The 18,983-nt window shown below is 53.6% G+C and overlaps 5 protein-coding genes across 5 annotated transcripts, besides 13 other annotated features; all 5 read left to right on the forward strand.

Annotated features, from left to right (window-relative positions):
- On the forward strand, window positions 1–8,441 carry Tc00.1047053508533.10 (hypothetical protein, conserved; the record flags this gene model as incomplete). Its single annotated transcript, XM_804344.1, has 1 exon — window positions 1–8,441. A coding segment is annotated over one exon (8,441 nt), but the record flags the coding sequence as incomplete, so codon positions are not given.
- Window positions 1–12,453: a sequence feature (heterozygous, non-Esmeraldo-like haplotype).
- Window positions 8,504–8,531: a microsatellite.
- Window positions 8,732–8,763: a microsatellite.
- On the forward strand, window positions 8,918–10,573 carry Tc00.1047053508533.20 (hypothetical protein, conserved; the record flags this gene model as incomplete). The annotated part of the gene is made up of 1 exon (XM_804345.1): window positions 8,918–10,573. One exon carries the CDS (start codon window positions 8,918–8,920, stop codon window positions 10,571–10,573), a length of 1,656 nt encoding a protein of 551 aa, XP_809438.1.
- Window positions 10,702–10,722: a microsatellite.
- Window positions 10,881–10,935: a sequence feature (T-rich).
- On the forward strand, window positions 10,990–13,761 carry Tc00.1047053508533.30 (katanin-like protein, putative; the record flags this gene model as incomplete). Its single annotated transcript, XM_804346.1, has 1 exon — window positions 10,990–13,761. The coding sequence occupies one exon, from the start codon at window positions 10,990–10,992 to the stop codon at window positions 13,759–13,761; it is 2,772 nt and encodes a 923-aa protein (XP_809439.1).
- Window positions 12,454–12,919: a sequence feature (areas merged during assembly that could not be assigned to a particular haplotype. This can correspond to areas where the two haplotypes were merged or to regions with more than two copies in the genome that were merged during assembly.).
- Window positions 12,920–18,983: a sequence feature (haploid, Esmeraldo-like haplotype).
- Window positions 14,002–14,445, forward strand: Tc00.1047053508533.40 (ecotin, putative; the record flags this gene model as incomplete). The annotated part of the gene is made up of 1 exon (XM_804347.1): window positions 14,002–14,445. The coding sequence occupies one exon, from the start codon at window positions 14,002–14,004 to the stop codon at window positions 14,443–14,445; it is 444 nt and encodes a 147-aa protein (XP_809440.1).
- Window positions 14,495–14,526: a microsatellite.
- Window positions 14,682–14,719: a microsatellite.
- Window positions 15,038–15,066: a microsatellite.
- Window positions 15,186–15,218: a microsatellite.
- Window positions 15,352–15,391: a sequence feature (AT_rich).
- Window positions 15,430–18,675, forward strand: Tc00.1047053508533.50 (hypothetical protein, conserved; the record flags this gene model as incomplete). Its single annotated transcript, XM_804348.1, has 1 exon — window positions 15,430–18,675. The coding sequence occupies one exon, from the start codon at window positions 15,430–15,432 to the stop codon at window positions 18,673–18,675; it is 3,246 nt and encodes a 1,081-aa protein (XP_809441.1).
- Window positions 18,682–18,714: a microsatellite.

An 18,983-nucleotide genomic window follows, 5' to 3' on the forward strand; every position in this document is an offset into this window, starting at 1 on the left:
CCGTGTTTCGCGCGCTGTCGCACGAGCTGGACGGTCTGCGCGCTGACCCGACCAAAAATGCGGAACAGATTGCGGCGACGGAGAGGGCGGTGCGTGCGCGGGCGATGGAGCTTGGTTCCGCGAAGCTGCAGGCAACCGAAGAGGAGCAACGCAATTACCCATTTCTTCCGAGACGCGTGGATGACGTGCTTATGAGCGACCTGCGCCTTGCGGAGGACGGCGTGTTTCAGGAGCTGGTGGCCAGGCGTGACGCACTGGTGGCGGCAGGGCCTGGCAGCAATCCTGAGTTGCTTACGGCGACGGAGCGCCAACTGCGCGGGCGAGCGAGCGAGCTTGCTGCTGCGAAAAAGGCGGTGGACGCGTTCCGCACCGACGAGGACGAGGCGGTGCGTGCGCGTAACCCCTTCCTGGAGTCGAACGAGGTGAAGCTGGTCCCCCTGCGCGAGTTTGGTCTCCCGAGCGACCCCACTTACGCGGCGCTGGCAAACGAGCGGCTGCAGTTGATGCAGAGCCCTGTGAGGAACGCAGCTGCCATCGCTGCGACGGAGGAAGCGCTACGGGGGCGCGTGGAGGAGCTCGCGCTGGCACGTGCAGCGGCTGAGGACGTATTGCTAGCCAAGTACCCGTTCTTTGCGGCATTGCCAGGGGCTGTGTTGCTGGCAAATGAGGATATAAAACGGAGTCCACTCTTTGCGACACTGGCTGCTCGCTACGAGGAACTTGCGGCGCAGCCGGAGGTGGATGAGTCGGAGCTGGAGACGGTGAAGGATGCACTTCTGCAGAGCGCAGCCCGACTGTTGAGCGAGGAAAAAGAGGCAGAGCAGGCGGCTGCGGAAGCGCGCAATGCCCTCCACGCGCAGTATCCCATGTGCGCGCGTGACGTGGGGGACGCGGTGGCGAAGGACCCCACAATTGCAGGTCTCATTGCACGACGCTCGGAGCTACTGAAGGACCCTGTGGGAAACGCTGACGCGATTGCTGATGTGGACAACATTCTGCACCGGCGCGGTCTCGAGGTGGAGGCCGCACGCAAGCGCCGTGGGAAGCCTTTGCAGCCCGATGGGCTTTTTGCCTTTGACGACGTTGAGCCCGACGACAGGGAAGTCTCTGACTACCGGGCACGTCGCCAGCGTCAGAGGCATGCAAGACAGCTGCATGCGTGCATCATTCCGGAGGGCGAGACGGGTGAGATCATCGATGAAGATGCGCAGCTGTCACAGAAGCCGCTAATTGCGTCCTCTGTTGTCAAAAGCGACCCGTACTTCCAGGAACTTGGCGTCCTGCGTGACGCGCTGGTGGTGGAGGGCAGGGAGGTGAATGCCCCGGCGATCCAGTGTGTGGAGGAGCAGATGCGGCGCCGCATGCAGCAGCTGCGCTCTGACGAACGGAAGGCGGCGAAGGCTGAGGCGCGCAGAGAGCAGTGGCTTCTGGAGCAGCACCCGTACTTGGATGGTGTGGCGCTCGCAGGCCTTCCCCTTAGTAAACTCGGGCTTTCAGAGGACGAGGAGTTTACGAGGCTCGCGGAGGAACACACGGTGCTCGCAGCGTCACCGGAGAAGAACGCCGAGGCTCTGGCGGCGAAGGAGCAGTGTTTGAAGGCGCGTGCCGCGCACCTGGCTGCTGCAGTAGTGAGACAGGAGGCTGCGCTGCGCGAGCAGATGCCGTACCTGATGCATCTTCCATTTGACGTGGCGCTGCGTGAGCTGCACCTGGAGAGCAACCCCGAGTTTGTGGCTCTCCTTGCGAAGCACGCGGCTCTGTGCGAGGACCCCGATCGTGCTGGCGGCGCGGAGGCAAAGCGGCTGGAGAGAGCGATGCGGGATTTGGCGAAGAGAATTGCGGAGGACGTGGTGGAGGCCCGGCGCCGCGCGCTTGTGGAAACCGAGAACCTGCATGAGAAGCACCCGTGCCTGCCGGAGGAGCCGGCGCCCGGTGTTGCCATTGTGGAAGTGGGTTTGGTGGAGGATCCCGTGTTTCGCGCGCTGTCGCACGAGCTGGACGGTCTGCGCGCTGACCCGACCAAAAATGCGGAACAGATTGCGGCGACGGAGAGGGCGGTGCGTGCGCGGGCGATGGAGCTTGGTTCCGCGAAGCTGCAGGCAACCGAAGAGGAGCAACGCAATTACCCATTTCTTCCGAGACGCGTGGATGACGTGCTTATGAGCGACCTGCGCCTTGCGGAGGACGGCGTGTTTCAGGAGCTGGTGGCCAGGCGTGACGCACTGGTGGCGGCAGGGCCTGGCAGCAATCCTGAGTTGCTTACGGCGACGGAGCGCCAACTGCGCGGGCGAGCGAGCGAGCTTGCTGCTGCGAAAAAGGCGGTGGACGCGTTCCGCACCGACGAGGACGAGGCGGTGCGTGCGCGTAACCCCTTCCTGGAGTCGAACGAGGTGAAGCTGGTTCCTTTGCGGCTTGTTTCCTTGGAGGAGGATCGTTCTTCAAACGCTTTTCAACGGAAGCGCTATCGTGCGTTGGCTTTGGGTGATGCTTTTGGTATTTTTCAAGCTGATGCTGATCTCATACGTCGTTTTCGATTGTTAGCTGACAATGTTTTTCTTGAGGAAGAGTCGTTGCGTGCGGGTTTTGGTTATGTTGGGTCGTTTGATAGTTCTGTGGGGAGCTTTTTATGCGAGTTGAATCTTCATGGAGATGAATGCGTTGGGGATTTGTTGGAGATGTTGAATGGGCGTCTTGGCTCTGGTAAGTCGGTAGATTCTCCTGGTGTACTTACCCTGCGTGAAAGGATAAAGCTGCGTGTGGATGAGTTGAGGGCTTCTTATGACCGGGCAGAACGTGAGGTGGCCAACGAGTTGCAGTCGCTGAGGCGAGAATTTCCCACGTGCATAAGGGATGCCAATCCAGCGCTTCGAAGTGACGATGTGCTCTGCATAATGGAGCGTACGCGGCAAGAGGCGCTGGCGGCGGATGATGCAGATGTGCGCGCTGTTGAACTTATTGAGAATGAACAGTTGAATCGGTCAATTTTTTTCATAAACGACGAGCGCTGTGTCTTTGCGGCGCTTGAGGCGTACTCCATTGCGGATGAGGAGCTGAAGAAGGCATGTGATGCAAAGTGCTCGCGGCAACATATAAAGGGCTTGTCTTCTGAAAGGGACGTGGCGCAGTACAAACACCGACTTTGGCGTGCACGGCAGAATCGCCGCCGTCTTCACTTGAAGTTTTTCACGCATTACAGAGAGGGGGACGAGGAGGTGACGGTTTCGGACGAGGAAACTTTGTTCGCCGCAAAAGCAGCAAGCACCCTGAGTGCAGAGGACTCATACTACTTGTACCTGCAGCAATGTAAGACAAGGAAGTTGCTTGGTGCACCCTCCCCTGCCGTCCGTTGTCTGACAGAGATGATGAAAGGACGTGTGTTGCAGCTCAACACGGATGTCACTCAGGCGCAACTTGCTGAAAACCGGGTGGAGTCTGAACTGCAGAAAAAGTACTTTTATTTGCACGTTCCTTTTGGAGATCTTTCGCATTCGCGGATCCCTTTTGAACAGGACGCTGATTTCATGCGCCTTGTGGCGGAACGTCAGGAACTACTGACACCGCCAAAGGAATTGCTGCAGCGATTCCCTTTCTTATCCAAAACCATTAACGGCACTAGCATCGCACAACTCGGTCTTATGGGGGATCCCATCTTTACAAAACTGGCGGCAGAGCGAGAGGAGCTGCTTGGACCATTAAGAACGGCATCGCGGGCGGTAAATGTGAAGGAGAAGCAAATCCGAGAACGCTGGGATGCACTAGTATCAAACGCCATCAATGAGGAGAATGAGTTGCGGGCGCAATGGCCGCACCTGATGCATCTTCCATTTGACGTGACGCTGCGTGAGCTGCACCTGGAGAGCAACCCCGAGTTTGTGGCTCTCCTTGCGAAACACGCGGCTCTGTGCGAGGACCCCGATCGTGCTGGCGGCGCGGAGGCAAAGCGGCTGGAGAGAGCGATGCGGGATTTGGCGAAGAGAATTGCGGAGGACGTGGTGGAGGCCCGGCGCCGCGCGCTTGTGGAAACCGAGAACCTGCATGAGAAGCACCCGTGCCTGCCGGAGGAGCCGGCGCCCGGTGTTGCCATTGTGGAAGTGGGTTTGGTGGAGGATCCCGTGTTTCGCGCGCTGTCGCACGAGCTGGACGGTCTGCGCGCTGACCCGACCAAAAATGCGGAACAGATTGCGGCGACGGAGAGGGCGGTGCGTGCGCGGGCGATGGAGCTTGGTTCTGCGAAGCTGCAGGCAACCGAAGAGGAGCAACGCAATTACCCATTTCTTCCGAGACGCGTGGATGACGTGCTTATGAGCGACCTGCGCCTTGCGGAGGACGGCGTGTTTCAGGAGCTGGTGGCCAGGCGTGACGCACTGGTGGCGGCAGGGCCTGGCAGCAATCCTGAGTTGCTTACGGCGACGGAGCGCCAACTGCGCGGGCGAGCGAGCGAGCTTGCTGCTGCGAAAAAGGCGGTGGACGCGTTCCGCACCGACGAGGACGAGGCGGTGCGTGCGCGTAACCCCTTCCTGGAGTCGAACGAGGTGAAGCTGGTTCCTTTGCGGTTTCTGAATCTCATGGATGATGCAAAGTTTCGAGATTACTACAAAAAGCGACTGGCGACGCTTGGCGTAGAAGAGATTGATTTAGAACGACTGCGTATGTTTGATGAACTTCTGTGTGGGCGTGCGGAAATAATTGCCGAAAGGCAGTTAAAACGGTATGATTCCATTTGGTCTTCGATGCGCAAACGGGGATTGTCACCCGATCTACAAGCGGCTTTTCCATTTGTTCTATTAATGGGCTCTGACGCAATGGAAAAGGCGCTGGATAGCCTGGGGACGGGTGATGATTTAGATGTTATTGTACGGCGCATGGGCGAGACACAGGCGTTGGCGGAACGCGGCATTGCGACGGAGTTGAATGTATTGCGGGCGCAGTATCCCATGTGCGTGAGAGACTTAAATCCTGCCGTTGCGTTTGACACGAAGTTTCAACGGCTTGAAACAAAACGGCTGTCTTTGCTACAGGAATATACGGAGGTGGAGTTAATTGAATCATTAGAGGAGGAGGAAAGAAATCGGGGTGTGGAGCTTCTGCTTGATGAGAGGTATGTGGTGGCCTCCCAAAAGGCATGTGAAAAGTCAAAAAATAAGGGAATTTGTGAAATGACGGCGGAGGAGTTGACGTCGCTGTGGCGTCACCAGTTGTTGGCACGGCGTTCTTCTCATCGTGCCGTGTCGTTCCTCGAGGTGACTAATGAAGATTGGGAGGATGCGCAACGGCCATCCGTGCGGCAGCGCAGGAAGCGGTCGAACTCCTGTACCAGCGCCTCCACGACTTCTTTCATAGATGTGCCCGATAATACCCCCATTGAGATCATGGAGGAAAACGAACTTTTGCACTTCCCCCCCTGTAGTAATAGGACGAGTCGCATCTTCAGTAGCGGCACGTCGCGTGCCGAATTTCCTGTAGGCGTTGATGAGAACAAAAACCTGGCGGTATCAAGTAATGAGAGAAAGCGTGTGTTGATGTTGCGTCGCCTACGAAACCGTCGCGCGAGTCGGTATGTGGCATTGGATGGCATTGAAGACATCGACGCCGCTGATATTCTTGAGAGCGGTGCGGCGTCACAGTCAGCCGCTGAGAGTGGTGGTTCCGGCAATGGGATGGTTGATGTGCACGCATCAGCACTGAGGTGGAGGGGCCCGGTCTCCCAAGCAGCAAAACAGACGAAGCAAGCACAAATGAGAAAGGAGACGAAGTATGTAGTAAGGCGACGCATGAAGCTGCGTCATGGTCATAAGACCAGTTTTACGCATTTGGCGGTCAGCAGTATTCCCGACTTGCCGGCGGGTGAACTGGTGGAAACTGGAACGGAAAACTTAAACGAGGGGTCAAATGTCTCTCGGAATCTTCCGAAACATGCGTTAAAACAGCAACCAGAAAAACCGCGGCTGAGTAATAAGTGCGTGTCTGGGTCAGGTAAAGAGAAACTGTCGTTTCATAGTTTCCCGAGGAAACAACGGCGGAAGAGCGCCAGCACGTCGACTGTGATGTTCCCCGCACCGGAGGAGGAGGGCGTCATGCTTCTGAACGAAGGGGCGCCGGAGGCACCACCACCGCATCCATCCGACACCGTCCCACGCAGGAAGGATTCTGCGCGTGAAGCCTATCCTTTGGTCTCCCCGGTGCGTGACCAGGAGAAAAGTCGAGAGCCAAATTTTCCACATCTGGCTATGGAAAGCAGGCCTTCACCCGGGTGTACCCTCACAGCCCGAGTTAGCATGACAGATGTACGCTTGCATAGCTTGAGTGTGTCCGATGTGTCAATTCCAACACCCCCCCTGAGGCTACCAAAGATTTACCCCGTGCCCTCAGGAAAAAGCGTGGCAGAGGAAAGTGTGGCGAAGGGGGCATCAACTTCTCATTTGGCGAAAAGACCGAGTGAAAGGAAACGACGCCTGAGGATGAAACAAAACAACAACAAAAGTTCTTTGGTTTTTTTGCACTTGGAAGAGGATACATATGGCGAAATACGGGATACGATGAAGGACGAATTCCCGTCGGCCGGACGCGGGTTTTTGGACTCGAATTTTCGGCCACCCTTCCAAGGGTCTGAGCGGTCAGCGCGAAGACTTCGCACAATCTCACAACACCGTCCCAGTTCCATAGAGCAGTTGGATCAGGGTGACCTCCTCTCCGTTCAAGACGACGTGACTGCGAGCCCAACGAAAACTAGAAGACGTCGTCTTTGCTCCTTTGGCTTTTCTAAGGCCTTCCCCAGCGACCGGCGAGAGGCACGGGAGCTTGAACGGGAGAGACGCTTAATTTCCGAAGTTTTGTTGAATGCACAGCAGTATTTATCACGGAGTGTCACGGCTGAGGAAATTGAATGTGATTCCGCGGCGATGGCGTTGGTCTTCAAGTATGATGAAATCTCCCAGGCTTTTGCGATGCGGCGGGCTGCCATCGTCGATGCGTTTTTGAAGGAAATATTTTCCTCAGCGGTGCAACGTGTTATTGACATGTCGAAGGAGCCAAATTTGCCTGGATTGGTCCATCTTCCACCATCGACGCGTCAGCAGCGACGTCAGAAGATTGTGAGGGGCGCAGAGACATTAGGGGGCGTCAGCAAGGAGGAAATGGATTCCGGTGTCTTTCCCGTAACGAACCCACGCTGTGTACCACAACCGTGGGCGCACATTTCTAATGAGGAACTGGCACAGGATAGGCGTCTGTACGAAATGCTAAATGCCCGCCCTAAAGAAAGCGGAGAGAATATTGTGCATTACCTCCGTGAGTGGTCGGAGCGGAAGGAGGCAGAGAATGAAGAAATATTTGGGAAATACCCGTTCCTTTCACCCCTGCCACATGGTGTTCCCCTTTCCGAGCTACGGCTCTATGAGGATGCCGAGTTCCAGAGAGAAGCAGCGGAGTATGAAATGCGACGCGAGGATGTAAAGCTGGAGACGGTGTTACGCGGTATTGTGGACCGTCTTGCCAAGCAGCAGGCGGTCTTGCGAGGTCGAGAAAATCCACAGCATTTGTCTCTTCTTGAACGTCTGCGGGCGGCATGTGGCGACGCCTCCCCGAGTGCGGCAATTCGGACAGACGCGAGGGTCGAGTTAGAAGTGGTAGCGCCGTATAAGCGGTCGACCTTTCGTGAAGAAAGCCTTCGTCTTCAATTTATCGCGCAGTGCAAACGAGACTCCGTCTGCCTTCTTAGGCGATTGATGGTGCGGATGAAGAACGAGCGCACGGCTGATATCCCGCTCAGCATCGAGGACATTGAAACCTTTCGTTTCTTTTTTGACGGCGTGGATTGCGGCAATTTTGGAGTTTTGGATCGCGGCGACTTTGTGGACTTTGTGATGCTGACCATCTGCGATGAACTCTCCATGTCCAGACGCGAGGTGGAAAATCTCGCGTTCCCGACTGCCCAAAAGGAGCCGCTGCCGTGTGTTGTCGACTTTAGTGACTTTTCCATGTTTTACAAGTCTCTGGCACTGCGGGAGGTGAAGAGGCAGGACAGCCGCTTCTGTGAGGAAACGGGGCCGTCCCCTGTGCGGGGCCGATATTTACCTCCAGCCAAGGAGCCACAAAAAATCCTCGGCGCCGTATCTAAGATCAGCCGCGGCGTCAAGATGTCAGTGAACACGACGGCTTTGTCCGTCATACTGCCTTCTCTGTGCAGCCAAAGCACCTGCGTGGATACAGCGGGCGGTATGCCCCTGCAGCGGCGACCACTCACGTCGGCGAGGCGCGAACTTGAGCCACAGAAGGAGATGTCGTTGCCTGTAATACTGCCGACTGTTCGAGGCAATATGACGCAGGGGACGCAGGCATGGGTGAAGAACAGCTGCTTTTCACTGACGGAGGGCATATCAGACACCCAAAAGAGTTGCCTGGCGGGCAGAGAATGGAAGAATGAAAAAGAAAAAACGAAGTAGAACCGTTTGTCTTTTTTTTTTTTTAATCTATGTATGTATTTATGTATGCCTTTGGTTTTGCGTTTTTGTTTTTTTTTTTTTTTTTTTTTTGAGGCGGTAGAAGGAAAAAGTATGAAATTGGGGACAGAGGAAGGAGAGGTGTTGTTTTTTTTACTATTATTTATGCGGAGAGGGAAATGAGAGGAGAAGGGAGAGAGAAGGGACTGTACGAATGCAAAGTGATGTGTAAAGGAAATGTCAATCCATTTTTTACGGCTCCTTCTCTCTGACTGTTTGCTACTGTTTCAGAAACACACACACACACACACACACACACACACACTGTGGGCAGGCAAATAAAAATTTAAAAAATAGAAGCCTTTTTAGTTTCCTCATTTGTGTCTCTGTCTGTGTGTTGCTGCTCTACTCAACGTCAATTTATGCCTTTTCTTTCTATCCCGTTTCTGGTGTTTGCGCCCACAGTTTGAAAAGAGGCGATGAACCTTTCAAACTACATGTCAAGCATCGTGTCGGAGGTACAGCAGTTCGGTAAGGCGTACGTGGACTCATTTGTTTCACCCGGTGAAGGGAAGGACCACAATGAGCCCGGCAGTGAGGCGGCGATGAAAAGCCATGGGATGCCTGCTGGTACGAAAACGGCGGCGGCGGCGGCGGTTTCGTCGTTCTTCACAGCCACACATAAAACACGTGGCGACGCTCACACCAGCACCTTCACCGACGACAGGAAGAAAAACACCAACAACAGTAGCACTAGCAGTAGTTATTCGGCACCTCACCGTACTGTCATGGCAGTAGATGCCCAGGATAAAGGAACAGATGTTAAGGACCACCCCGGTGCGCTCCCGGTGTTTCAGCATGCGTCTACCCGGGCGCCTCATGATGTTGCGTCCGTGGAGGATTTGCAGTTACCTGAGGGTTTCTCGGGACCCGTGGGGTCGGCGGTGGAGAGGCACTCCTCCTCCCTTTCTTCCAGTAGTCGTTTGGAAATAAAGACGGCGCCAGCGTTATTGGGGAAATCGCTTCGAAAAAACACGGGGAAGAAGGCAGGTAAGACGTCCCGTTCAAAGTTTGGTGCGGTAAAAATACAACCGGAGCATAGTGTGACGACAAGCACACATCCAACCGTGAGCCCTGCCTCAAGTCCTGTGGACTCTCCACTCAGATTGCCTCCGAGTGACAATAAAGACAGTTTATGTCAACCCGAAGAAAAGGACACGACGGTTGCTGCTCCTGGTGTTGATACCTTTTCTAGCGTGGCCCCGTTGGATTGGAGAAGGAGACAGAAACGGATCCTGCAGCTCCTTCACGCAAGTTTAGGGCGACGGATGGAACCATTGGCCTCTGAATGGGTGCAGAACGCCCTTTCTCAATTTGCGATGAATGTGGCAGTTGAGGCTCTCGTCGGTGTCGCAAAGGATCCTTTTCTTTTGGCAACGTCGCCGCCGTCATCTTCCGTGGATACCCCCTCTGAAAGCGCCTGGCGCCACGCTGAGGCTGAACTTCGACGCTGTGTGAAACGTGTCATACCACGCGAGGTATTCGGGCCTTACGCCTTTGTCTACGACAAGGCCACTGCAAACGATAACGTTGTGCTTCCAGGAAATGTAATCTATCCGGCTGGTTGCAGCAGGGTAACGCCACATGAAGTCCTTCATGAGGCGCTTTTGCGAGCGCAGCGCTGGTGTGATGAACGTCGAACTCGGCCGTCGACGCTGTTGCCATCCGAGTCCAGTTCTGTTTGGAATTGCGGTATATCAGAGTTTTTGGCGCTGTGCTTTAGCCCGCCACTGTGCGCAGGGGTAAAAGAGGTTCAGGAGGTGACGCACCATTCACCACTGCAAGAGCAGGAGCTGCAGCTGGAGAGGACAGCGCTGGATATGTGGATAAAAGATGTGATGGAGCTCTTCTGTGGGATGATCTTTAGGAGGGATTTAGGGGCAGGGCAGCCGGTGCTTGGAACACCTGCCAATGAGTTTATTCTCGCCGTTGGCAATGAAAGTGACTCCGCGTCCCTGGATGATTTGGAAAACGCTTTGCATGACGGGACGGCAGCCCTTTGGGTACTGAGAGAAGCGATGGTTCTGATGCTGCTGCTGCTTTGGGCCCTGCATTCCTGCTCTGCATGTGAGTGACCGAGGAACACTTGACGGGGCTGGTCGGGGAGGAGAGAGGAACAGTGGAGGAAAAAGAAATAGGACCCAGCAGGAGCTGAAAGGATATGATGGCCAGCAATGATGAACTTTTTGCGAGTCCTTACTTCTGTGTGTGTGTGTGTGTGTGTTTTGGTGTCTTGCTGCTCTCTTCCACCTCATTTCCTGTACACGGGGGCGGATGCAGAATTGTGTGTTGCGTGTCCGCATTGATCTCTTGTTTTTCTTTTGTTGTTGTTTTCTTATTGGCTTCCGGAATGGTCTTGGTGGCACGTGTTTGCATTGGCCATTATTATTTCTGTTTAGCCGTCTTTGTTTTTTGTTTGTTGTTTGTTGTTGTTTTTTCCCTCTCCTGCGGGGAATTACGTTCTTCCGCGGGGAAAAAAGTGGTGTTGGTGATGTTTGCCTGTCTGCGCAGCATTTACGAGGAGCAGACCGCGCCGCCATCGAAACCCGGTTTAATACCTTCTCCATCTACAGAACGGCGGTTACGGCGTGCCGTGTTTGCCGCGGTGTCATCGAGCGAGCGCCGTCTCACTCAACTTCATGAGGAGCGAGAAAGGAAATCGGAAGGGGGTGTTGTTGCCGCTGAGGACCGCAATTCGATAGAGCGACGCCTGACGCAATTCATCGCCCACACTGTGCAGGATCACCTGCGAGCTGTCAAACTCGAGTCCACGCTCGTCGCTCATTCTTGCAAGCAACAGAGAAACAACGAGGACGGCGGAGACGAGTCCGCTGCAGGAGATCAGGCAGCACTTCTGTGCAGTGCGGAGGAATTGGCGCAGCTGCTCTGGATGAACCGCACCATGGCGCTTGGCGCCACAATATCTATAATAGAGGGGAAGTGCCCCGCCAACGAGGCCTTGCTTGAGGCCGTTCGGCAGCCAGCGGAGAGACGAGCACCGGACGTGAGGGAAACTATTCTTTGCGTGCGGAACTCATCCCCAGCGCTGCGGGCTGTCTTGTTGGATGGACCGATGATTGCCGCCGGAACCCATGTCGAAGGAGGGAAGGGAAAAGATGTCCTACCAATGGAGCATGAGGATGGCGACGCAGAAACTGCGCCGGATCATCATCTTCATCCGAATCCTCAGAGCGAGGCGGGGGTTAAGAGGTTGCGGACAGACACGGAGGAGACCAGCGGTTTGAAAGGGCGGCGCTTGGGCAAGCGGCAGCCCTTTGCACTAAAAGTCGATGGAGGCCTTCTTCGCTCATTCCAGGACGATCCAGCATTGCCCACAGTCAGTCCGTCGCGGGGGAATCCGATCAGCAACAACACCATTCAGCAGAAGCAGCAGCCATTGGAGACTCAGCGGGAGCCAGAAGCCGCACTTCAAGGCGACATTAATTTGCAGGCCACCTCCCAAGCCAATTGCCAAATGAAACTAGGTTTGGACTGCGGCGGCAAACTCTCATTCGCACAAGCGCCGGCCATATCTTCATTACACACATCGGGTTTAGCATCCGGACCCTCACCATTTACCGTTGGCAGCGAGGCGCCGCGGCTGCAGCCCTCTTTTACTTCTCAACCAACCGCACCACCGCTCTTCGCCATCGAGCAGAGACCGCATCCATTACCTGAAGGATGGCTGACGGACGAGAGCGTTGAAAAGGCTGCCGCGGAAGGAGTGAAACGCGGCATAAATGCAAGAGAGCCCCGTGGTGGAATTCGTGCAGTGATCTCAAAGAGGCGACTGGATGAAACTGGGGAGGCTCATGCCAAAGTGGGAGGGCAAAACAACGGCGGATTCGTTACTGCGGGTGAGCAGCTGGTGGCGGATGTGAGGGCTGGAAGAACTGCGCCCTCGAGTCTCTCGTTGCAGCGCCGAACACCCGCGTTGGGTCTACGGCGTTCCAGCTTCACACCTCCGTTTCAACAACAGCGGCAGTCGACACCGCCCCCAAAAAGTGATGCTCCGAGCGCAACAACAGGCGTATCTTCGGCAACGTTCGTTGGTGAGGTGTTGAGTTCGATTCACAAGAATTCCACGAAGGGGTCCCACGACTCAACGACGCGAGGGGTGCGTGGCGGTCACGGCACTGCAGAAGACCGCGACGACAGCGACAGTGAGTGCAGTGAGTTTCCGGCGTCGTTGCTTCTTCCGGATGGATCTGTGCCGCCTATTTTAAAGCCTCTCGACCCAAAGCTTGTAACCCAAGTTGCGATGGAAATCCTGGAACACGGGGCCGGGGCTGCGAACGTGGGATGGGACGACATCGCGGGACTTGAGCATGCGAAGCGAAGTGTGGAGGAGGCAATCGTGTGGCCACTACGCCGGCCCGATCTCTTTGTGGGACTGCGTGATCCACCACGCGGACTACTGCTGTTTGGTCCGCCGGGAACAGGGAAGACAATGATCGCCCGCGCCATTGCCAATCGTGCGCAGTGCACTTTTTTGAACATTAGTGCCTCCTCTCTGATGTCAAAGTGGATGGGCGATGGGGAAAAGTTGGTGCGATGCCTGTTTGCGGTGGCCGTCGTGAAGCAGCCGAGTGTAATATTTATTGATGAAATTGACTCTCTGCTCTCGATGCGGGGTGAGGGGGAAATGGATTCCGTTCGGCGCATCAAGACGGAATTTCTTGTGCAGCTAGACGGTGTGGCGACGGATCGAGGCGATCGCGTCCTTCTCATTGGCGCCACAAATCGACCTGATGAGTTGGACGAGGCTGCACGACGACGAATGGAAAAGCGACTGTACATTCCTCTTCCCGACGGCCCAGCACGTATCGAACTTGTCAAACGACTTCTTCATACGATGGAGGCACAACAACAACAACAACAAGAGCAGGAGAACCATTCAGAAAAGGGGAAAGTTGAGGAACATACGGGATACGTCGTACACGCGTTAGCTGAAAAGGACATTGCGGAAGTCGCAGCATCCACGGCGGGTTACTCCGGGGCAGATCTCAAGCAGGTTTGCCGGGAGGCTGCGATGGGGCCATTGCGGGAGGTCACGGTGCGGCTCACAGATGTTTCTCTCCATGATCTGCGGCCCATTCAACGAAAAGACTTTGTTCAGGCGTTGAAGCGCATCCGTCCGAGTGTGGGGGCCTCTGAGGTGATGCGATATGTGGACTGGAACAGACAGTTTGGCTCCTTTGCGTCACAAACAGACGAAGCCACAGAAGAGGAGGCAAACGAACCCGTTACAACAATGCAATAGACCAGGTGCCGCCCTTGAAGGGGGGAGATGCGCACTCACCGTCGTGGAGGAGTTTGTTTTTCACCCTCTCTCTCTCTCTCTCCTGGTAGAAGTGTTTATTGAGGAGTTTATGTACATATCAGCTTCTTTGCCTCTGCATGCGGTGTACTCTTCTTTTTTTTTTTCTTGTATTTCTCTCGCTCTGTAGAGGTATTGATTATTTTCCAGTGTTTATTACACAGCCGGCGCGAAAAAGAATAAATGTCCACGGCTCCGAAGACGCTTGCGGACTACCAGGCGCCGTACCCCGAGGCCACTCCCAATCAGAAGCGGTACGTCATCTTCCTTGAGGAGAAGGACTACGATTCCGAGCTGGAGGAATACAAACTGCAGCTTATCCCGGGACGAGTAATGAAGGTAGACCCCGTTAATAGGTGCTTTATTGCAGGAAGCGTGAAGGAAAAGACCATTCCTGGTTGGGGGTACAATTACTACGTTGTGGAGATGGGCCCGATGGCAACGACACTCATGGCAGTGTCGCCAGGCTCCCCGCCGGTAAGGAAATTTGTCCCCATGGCAGAAAGGCCGTTTATCCCTTACAACAGCAAGTTGCCAGTAGTGGTGTACATGCCGAAGGAAGGGGAGCTCCACTACCGTGTATGGACGCCCACGAAGCCCAAGGAAGAAATCGCCGGCGAACGGTAAATTCTGCTCTTTGTTGATGAATGGGAAGAAAAGGTAAATAAATACCCTTTTATTATTATTATTATTATTATTATTATTGTTTAGTTGTTTGTACTTCGACCGCGTCTTTTTTTTCCCCCTTTGATTCCACGTATAATCGATGTTCCTATGTGAAATGTATATGCATGGACGTGTGGCGGTGTGTATGCATGAGTGCGAATGAACTTATTTTTTTTCCCTTTTTTTGGTGTATTCTTTTTGTTTGTTTGCTTGCTTTTTGTTTGTTTGTTTTTTTTGTGGAGCGCACGGGTATTATTGAAACAACAGCCAAATAACTGCACACTTGTATTTCTTTCTCTCTCTCTCTGTGTGTGTGTGTGGGAAGGAGAGGAGGCTTTTTATTGACAAATTGTCAGGTGGTGTTGGATCGTTCGCCCCCCAGCTGTCCTCACAGCACTGTTGGCTGCTGTCGCAGTTGCCCCCTGTGTTTTTTTCTGCCGTATTTGTTTTTTTTTGCTTTTTGCCACTGATGGAACAGGACTTTGCCCCAAGAGTAGGAGGAGAAGGTAGTGAGGAGGTGTCGGTGTAAAGGGCAACGCGAACGAGAGTCCCCTTCTTTTTTTTTTTTTTTTTTTTTTTTTTGCCTGCCGCTTCTCGTCTGACGACGCAGAGGGGTGTCAAACGGGACATATTTTTCATTTCAAATTGTTGCACGATCCCCGAAGCACTCACTCTCCCACTTTCCCTCTTTCTCTCTCTGCATATATATATATATATATATATATATATATATAGGCGTTCTTCTTTGTCGGTATACACAGACACAACAGGAAAGGAATAAGGGAAAGGAAGAGAAGGCAGGGAATCACTTGGACGAACGACTTTGGTATCCTAGGTGGAGAGTCCAGTGAAATAAACACAGAATTGTATAAATATATATTTATATATTTGATTTATATTTATAAAAGAAAGACAGGGCTGGAGAGGAGAGGAAGGAGGCGTGTAATGCCGTCAAATCCAGCAAGAGACGTGAAGAATAATATTTCTTTTGTTCCATTAGTTTCTAAAGGAGGGGGCACAGCGTATAGTGAGCCACACCCATCCAACGGGAATGAGCCTTTTCTCTGCAGTCTTTCGGGTGCTTGCAGGACGCGACCGACGTCCCCCTTGCCTGGGGCTGTCGTTGGCCGTCAAACCGAGCCCTCCAACTCGTCCCATGATTTAGGCACGGAGGACTGCGAAGAAAAAAAAAATGCCTGCAGTTCCACGGCATGGCAGTGTGAACATTCAGAGTCCGGACTCCCATGTCATGCGGTGGATGGGGAGGGAGAGGAGATCAACGGGAGTCGTGATGCTCGCGGGCATAAAGCGAATGAAGGGAAACTTTCAAAGGATGAGAAACGGACGATGCCTCAACGGGACACTTGTGAGACTTCCCCCACATCTTCTGTGAGTGGACGGCGTGGGACCAGCCCGCTTCTTTCTTTAGCAGGAAAACCCGCAGGTGGTGAACCCGTGAGGCGAATTCCGCTCCAAGGGCGATCCAACACTCCAATTTCTTTAGATGAGAAAGTTATCCCCACTCTGTCGCCGTTATTTGACCGTCTGCCCCCCGCCGTTTCCATGCCAAGTCCGCATCACTGGAGTGTTTTCTATCCGGATGGTATTGACAGTCAGCCGCCTCTTTTGCTGCATTACTTGTCGCTCGGTGGTTGGCGAACGGTGGCGGGCGGATGGGATTACTTCAGTCACCGTCGCCTCCAGGATGGCGAAGTCATTGGGCATGACGTGCGTTGGCTTCACAGTGCTCGGCCACGGGATCGTTTCGTCTTTCTTATTAGTCCTGTTGAGCCAAAGGCGGACGACGAATCAGTGGGTCGATGGCATAAATTTCGTGATCAAATATACGGCCCGCCGCCGTGTTTTGCGTACAGGAAGGGCAAACTGTTCAAGAGGCCGCCTTTCGGTCCTTCAGAGAGTGTCTTGCCGAAATTGGGAGAAAGCGCCTCAGTCTTGGGGCCGGTTTCAAACAGTTATGAATTCTCCACCTCTGCCACAGAGTCCTTTTCGTTCAACGCGGAGGGCGGGAAGCATCGTCCTTGCAAGCCACATATTGGACGCGGTGAGAAGCGGGACCACAGACTGGGGGCCACCATGAATACTCATAGCACCCATAATAGTACCGCTGGTGTTTGTGGGAAGGCAACAGCAGTAGGGGTGGAAGTCATTGAGGTAAGACATGAGGATATCACTGCAACAGACTACAGTCCACGTTTATCATCTAGTAGGTTTGCCATCGAGTCCAAGGCTGTGTATGCGTATTACTTTTCCACATTGGAAGGTGCACTTACGTACTACGACTGCCTGGATGACCTTCGCCTGATGGAGGAACAAACGCTTCGAGGGGTAACCAACAGAATGCCGTGCCGCCCGAAGCGAGATCCGTACAAACCAAGCCAAAGCCTTGGTTCTGCTACCATTGAAAATGGGTACAAGGGGGATGGTTTGGCGCCAGCAACAACAATGAACACGACACCACGGATGGGTGTGGTGGGCATGGGCAAAGAGACACCACTACCGTCCCGCAAAGAAATGACGACAGAATTACTTGATCTCACAATTACGGACAGAAATGATGTAAGTTTAGGTGAGCAAACGGAGCTGCTTCCTCTTTGGAATGAGGGCCAAACATCGCTCTCCAGCTTACCGGAATCTCCGAACTTGTCTAGAAACACGCGACAAGTCAAGCAACGGCATCAATACGATCGATCCATCCAGCATTTAATTCCGGTAAACACTGCAGCCGAGTGTGCATATGGACCTCATGGTGAACTGCACCATCCCAGCTACCGAGATGTGATGACCCCTTTCTCCACACAAAGATCCCCATCTCGGGATCACGCCATTGCTAGTGAGCCGAGCATCCGTCCCCGTCTGTTGCCCACACTTACCACGGCACACTTTGATACAATTATAACTGTATACTCAGAGGACCCAAACTTCAATGCTGTACTGCGAGAAGTTCTGATGCCTGAGCCAGGAACACATCCTTATACCGTTTCTCTTAAAGAACAGCGCCGCATGCTTTCCATGTACGAAACAGGGATGCCAGCGTGGACGATCTTTCTTGCCTCTACTGGTTTGCCGTACCGCCGTGTATTCCGTTTGATTTTTGTAGGGCTTGTGAACATTTGGCCTCTTATCTCTCTCTTTGTGGGGTTGTACGATCTTTACAAGCATTTGCCACGGATGAAGACTTTTGTAGCCACCACATTGGCACCGTTACTGGAGTGGATTGAGGAACATGTTACTTTCCGTCTCTCCATGTTGACAACTTATATCATATCTGTTGGCGTGACGGTAGCTGCTTCCTTCACGAGCTTTTTTTCGCAATTTTACTTACTGGAATTATTTATATCTCCACTACGCATTCTTGGGAGATTGCTGCAAACGCCCTTTTCTCTTGTGTTTGAGTTGTTGTGGTCCATCATGTTCATTATCGGTTCCTTTTTACGGCTTCTTCTTGTGACGCTGAAAATGATTTTCGCAGGCCCATTTCTTCTGGTCACACATCTTTCCTCATGGGAGTTTAGCAGCACGCCCGTTCTCCCCGCCGCAGTGGAGGGGACATCGCTGACCATGAAGTGGTGGAGGGCCTGGCAGGAATTTTGGGTAACAGTGGCGTCACCGGTGAAAAACTTGGCAAAAGCGTGGTACGACAGTGTAGTGCACGTCGCCGTGAGCGCGGCCCGGCGGGAGGCTTCTATTCGCCGTTGGTACACGCCGAGGCTCCGGTACTGCGTTGCCCTTGTGGCGAAGGTGCGTGAGATATGTGCGGTGAATCTCGCCATTTTTTGGCAGCTGTGTGGACCAGGGTGGGGTCTGTGGCTTTTGTACAGCGTTCTTTTCACTTGTACTGCGTACCTGCTGATTACCGGCGAGAGGGGTGGTCTGCTTGACCCGCACGCCATGTTTGGCGTTATACCTTCTGTCGTGAACGGGGAGGGCGGTGGTGAGGGGTTTATTGGGGCTTCCGCGTCGGCGGCAGCAGCGACGGAGAGCGAGGGGTTACTGAAGGAGCGTCCCTCTGAGTTCCCAGGGACGGCAACCACGCCAATGGTCAGAAGCAGCCAGGCTCCATTATTCAGGAGGCATGAACAGGAAATTGAAGACAATAACGGCAATGGCTTTGATGCATTGTTTTTTGCGTGGGAGACACTTATTGCTGTGTGGGTTCAATTACCGTGGTAACACAGCTGTGTGTGTGTTTGTGTGTTTGTGTGTATGTGTTTTCTTCTACTACTACTGCTACTACTCTTGAAAAAAAATTGCTTCTCTTGCAACAATGCTCTGCCTATCGCCGCATCAGGACGGAGTGAACATAATGTGAGCTGCTATTGCCCTTCTAGTTGAAAGTTTTGGTTTGTTTGTTTTTTGTTTTTGGTGTTCTTCACCCATCATTCCGAGCGTCATGTGTTCCTATTTTCAGCACTTTCTTTCTTTCTTACTCTGTATGTATTTCTTTCTATCCAGGCCTGCTTGTGTGCCCCCCAAAAATA

The sequence above is a fragment of the Trypanosoma cruzi genome, genomic scaffold (assembly GCF_000209065.1).
Source record: "Trypanosoma cruzi strain CL Brener 1047053516899 genomic scaffold, whole genome shotgun sequence".
NCBI classification, from domain to species: domain Eukaryota; phylum Euglenozoa; class Kinetoplastea; order Trypanosomatida; family Trypanosomatidae; genus Trypanosoma; species Trypanosoma cruzi.